Source organism: Octopus bimaculoides, chromosome 5 (assembly GCF_001194135.2).
Source record: "Octopus bimaculoides isolate UCB-OBI-ISO-001 chromosome 5, ASM119413v2, whole genome shotgun sequence".
In the NCBI taxonomy this organism is placed as follows: domain Eukaryota; kingdom Metazoa; phylum Mollusca; class Cephalopoda; order Octopoda; family Octopodidae; genus Octopus; species Octopus bimaculoides.
Genome location: NC_068985.1, coordinates 25645991 through 25650479, shown reverse-complemented (window position 1 = coordinate 25650479; position 4489 = coordinate 25645991). Strand labels below are relative to the sequence as shown.

The window sequence follows — 4489 nt, the reverse complement described above, 5'->3', positions numbered from 1 at the left end:
ATTGAAAAATACACATCAAATACAGGACATCACCAGCAAGTGAAAAATATGTAAACACAGGGCAAATGCCAAAAAATACACATTAAGTACAGGATATCACCAGCGAGTGAAAAATATGTAAACACACAGAAATAAGTACAAGACAAAATTCCAAAGGAAGTCTAACCCCTCCTCAGTTGTTGACTATTTATTACTACATGTTTTGAGCTTTCAACGACAAGACAGGAAAACTTCATAGGACTGCAGCATCCAGAAATTTTAGATATATAATATTTGTGGAGAAGTTGGGCTTTGAACGAACAAACGACACCAGAGTGGACGTACAGAGTAAACAATTGATGAAGACAGACATTAAGGACCGTTAAGCCAAGACGAATTGTAATGGGTAACGCCTGGGAGAAATTTTGAAAGGATATAGAATAAATAGAAGAGGAAAAATAGTAGAAGAGAAAAAAATATTGCGTGGTGAGAGAAATTACGTCCAGCTGGCTGGATGTCCAATCCAAAAAAGACAGAGAGACAGGAAGAATAGCTTGTAGTCGCGTGTGATCACACACACACACACACACACACACACACACACACATTTATTTATTTATTTATTTTATTCATATTTATTCTTATCTATTTTAGGTTGAAATACAGGTTCAAGACAAGGGAAATCCTCCAAAAGTTTCCTCATCACCAGCAACTATAACCATTAATGTTCTCCGAAACAAAAATGTTCCAAAGATTACAAATTTGCCAAAAAATGTTTTACTCAATCAAACTGCTCCAGGTACCACTGTCTTTGTAGTTGCAGCTACAGATTCTGATATGAATGTAAGGAATAGTGATATATTTTGATTCTTTTCATTGTATCTTCATTTAAATTTCTCTAAGAAAACAACAGATTTTTCTTACATTGCAATTATTTATATCTCCTAGAAAGTCATATGATTCACATAAATCTAGATATTTTCAATTATAAAACATTTATTAATTCATTTATATGCCTTTTATGAAAGTTTATGAAATTAGGAATAAATATCAAAAGTTTATATAAGTTTTCTGAAGCTACTGTAAAGATTTGTTGAAGATAGACTCATCAAACTTTAAAATTTGATTTAAGATATCTTAGCCTATGGCATAGAACTATAGAGTTATAGATCATAATTTATAATTTGAATTTCTGAAAAATTGTTAAATGGAATCTTCTGACTAAATATTAAAGTTTAAATAAATGCATTACCAACACATCTCATATATCATTTATAAAGTCTTGTGAAATATGTACTGCTTAGGCTTTCTGTTTTGTTAATAACATATAATCCAACATGACTTTTTTTTCTGAGACTACATTTTATTTGAAATTTTTGATACTTTGTGAGTTAGTGTCTTTATCATTCTTCCCACTATTTTTAAATCTCATGATGTCCCATGCCAGCACGAAATATGGACATTAAATGATTATGATGATGATGATATAAAATATAAGAGATATACATGAGATCCAATAGGAAATTATAAATAATGATGATTACAAAAACCTCCTTGTGGGAAGATATTTTTTATAATGAAAAATATTTTCCTAGATTTTAAGACTTTGTGGCAAGCTAGCAGACTTAGAGTAGAGAAGTGAAATAGAACCTTTGCAAGTGTTTATGAATCACATAATGCTCCCCACCCACCACCTGAGATAAAACAGAGCATAAGGAGTCTAAAATTTCTTATGAAAACTAAATATCTTAAAAATTTTAAGTTGCTATAACCCTTTTGAACCTATATTTCTAATAAATAGACAGCTTATATGTTTCAATTAATTTTAATTTTCAATATAATTCTGCATTTAGGTGGTGAGCTAACAAAGTCATTATTATGCTAGGCAAATTGTAAAATTGCTTGGCACTTTGTTTGTTGGCAGTGATGGGTTTGAGTAAATTGGTATTGTCTCTCATCTGTTTAATAGTGAAGAAGCAAGAGATTAGCCCCAGCTGACTCAGTTTAAGAGACATACATCATTATTAACTATAACTCAAAGTGGGAAACTAGCAGAATTGTTAACATGACAGACAAAATGTTTAGCAGCATTCCCTCTATCTTTACATTTGTGTTTGAATTCTGCTGAGGTTAACTTTGCCTTTCATCCTTTTGGGATGGATAAAATAAGTAGCAGTCAAGTGCTGGGGTTGATGTAAATGAATAGTCCCCCTCCCCTCAGAAATCGATGGCCTTGTGCCACAGTCTGAAACCATTATTAACTATAACTATGGAATGGTGTATTATTGCCAAACCATTAATGCATGGGACAAGATGCTTTGTGATATTTGTTCTATTTCCTTATGTTTTGAGTTTAAAATCTCATCAAGGTCAACTTTGCCTATCATCCTTCCAGGGTTGATAAAATAATGTACCGGTCAAGAACTGGGCACTAGTGTAATCACCTGACTGTTACCCACAACATTTATTGTTTTATGTCTATCTTAGAAACAATTATTTTCAATAGAAGATTTCTGAGTTAGTAGTAGTAGTAGTAGTAGTAGTAGTAGTAGTAGTAGTAGTAGTAGTAGTAGTAGTAGTAGTAGTAGTAGTGGAGCTACACAAAAATGTTTGAAAACAATAGCAGTTAAAATGGTGAAGAATTTCTAAGTTATTATTCTTATTTATTTTAAAGGATCTTCTTGCCCCCCAGTGTGCTTCAAACTTTGCACAGCTCTCCTATAACATTGTTGATGATGGAGGAGCTTCAGCATTTTTTGACATTGAAAATAATGGCAGAGTATTTACCAAGCAGCAACTCACTGCAGATTCTCAATCTATCTATCTTGTAAGTATTTTATTATAAAAAATTATTTTTTGAATTAAAAATTGTAAAATTACACTCTTAGCAATCACAATTGAAAAAGAGTCAATTGATTTAGAGTTTCTTTATAAATCTTTACTAAATAGATATAAATACTAAAACTGTAAAAGAAATTATGTTCATTGATTTAATGATTCATCATTATTTAAGGTGTATGAAAGAGTCTCTTATTGCAGCCAAATCTCTATACTCACACTCTATCAACATGAAAAATGGAAGACACATCAGATAATTTAGTTCTAGATAGACAGTGTCTGAAAGAAAGTGAGATGGTCATGGCTGGAATACCTTTCATTATAGGTCTGTCCAATTAGATTTGACCTAGAACTAACACCAAAGTAGTTTCTATTTCTAAATTTGTTTTACACAATATGGTAGCATCTGCATAACTGGAACCATTCCGTTTTAATCAAAAAAGGTAACATGCTATTTATGTATTTTGTTGTTAAAAAGTTATTCTGAGAATTTTTAAATAAATAAACTGAAGAAATATCTCAACATTTAATTGAAAAATCAAATATAAGGCAGGTGTGGCTGTGTGATAAGAAATTTGCTTCCTGACCACATGATTCCAGGTTCAGTCCCACTGCACATCACCTTGCATAAATGTCTTTTACTATAGCCTTGAATGAAGCCTAAAATTACTTTTCTATGTCCTCATAGAAAACAGGTGTAAAACGATGTTAATGATGACGTTGGTGGTGGTGGCAGCATCAGTAGTTGCAACAGAGATGATGACGACGATGGTGGTAATGATGTTGATGATGATGATGATGATGATGACAACGATGGTGGTAATGATGTTGATGATGTTGATGATGATGATGATGATGAAGAAGAAGATGATTGTATGCATTTCTAGAACAGAAAATAGAAAGTTTCAATTTACTAACTATCAATATTTCTCAAATCTTTTCTTTCAGGTGAGAGTTCAGGTTTCTGACAATGGAGTACCACCAAAATCAGTAAATTCCATATTGAATGTGACTGTCATCAGGAACTTATATCCACCTGTTTTCAACCCTGCAGCTTTAAATAAAACCGTTCCTGAAAATCTTCAACCTGGAAGTTTTGTTACCCAAGTATCTGCTGATGACTTTGACACAACCAGTCCTAACAATGAAATAGTATATGAAGTAGTAAAACCTAGTGACTATTTTTGGGTCAATCCTGTTTCAGGCACGGTGTCAATTTCTAAGTCTTTGACACAAGATACTTCAAAACAAACAGTTTATTCTGTAAGTATTAAGGATATACTCAGTATTTCTTCTTAAAGGGAGTTTTTCACTTATATTTCTCTCCAGGGTTTTAATATACATTTCAATTATATATACCAGCTAGTTTCCATTGCCACAAAAGTACTTTCCTTCATTGTCTAACATTAAATTTTGGATCCACCTGTAAATTAATCCTTATATAAAGTTTGAGTTGAATTAAATTATTTTAACATATCATCAATCTGAGAATACATGGCTTAACTGGCTGAAACCACTGTCAACAACATTCATGTTTAAGAATAATAAATTTGTACTCTGCAAAAATATAGAGTAGCTAATCAGATCAACGTAAAATTATTTTTATTGTAACTGAACATAAAAACAAACATTAATTAATACATACATACATATATATATATATATATATATA

The 4489-nt window shown here is 31.5% G+C and overlaps 1 protein-coding gene across 1 annotated transcript in view; it reads left to right on the top strand.

Moving 5' to 3' along the window:
* LOC106874390 (uncharacterized) overlaps nucleotides 1–4489 on the top strand; it is a 280957-nt gene that overhangs the window by 74997 nt on the left and 201471 nt on the right. The window contains exons 38-40 of the mRNA XM_052968226.1: nucleotides 634–822; nucleotides 2654–2806; nucleotides 3766–4080. Of these exons, the coding sequence (XP_052824186.1) occupies nucleotides 634–822; nucleotides 2654–2806; nucleotides 3766–4080 (657 nt within the window). The remainder of the gene's footprint in view (nucleotides 1–633; nucleotides 823–2653; nucleotides 2807–3765; nucleotides 4081–4489) is intronic.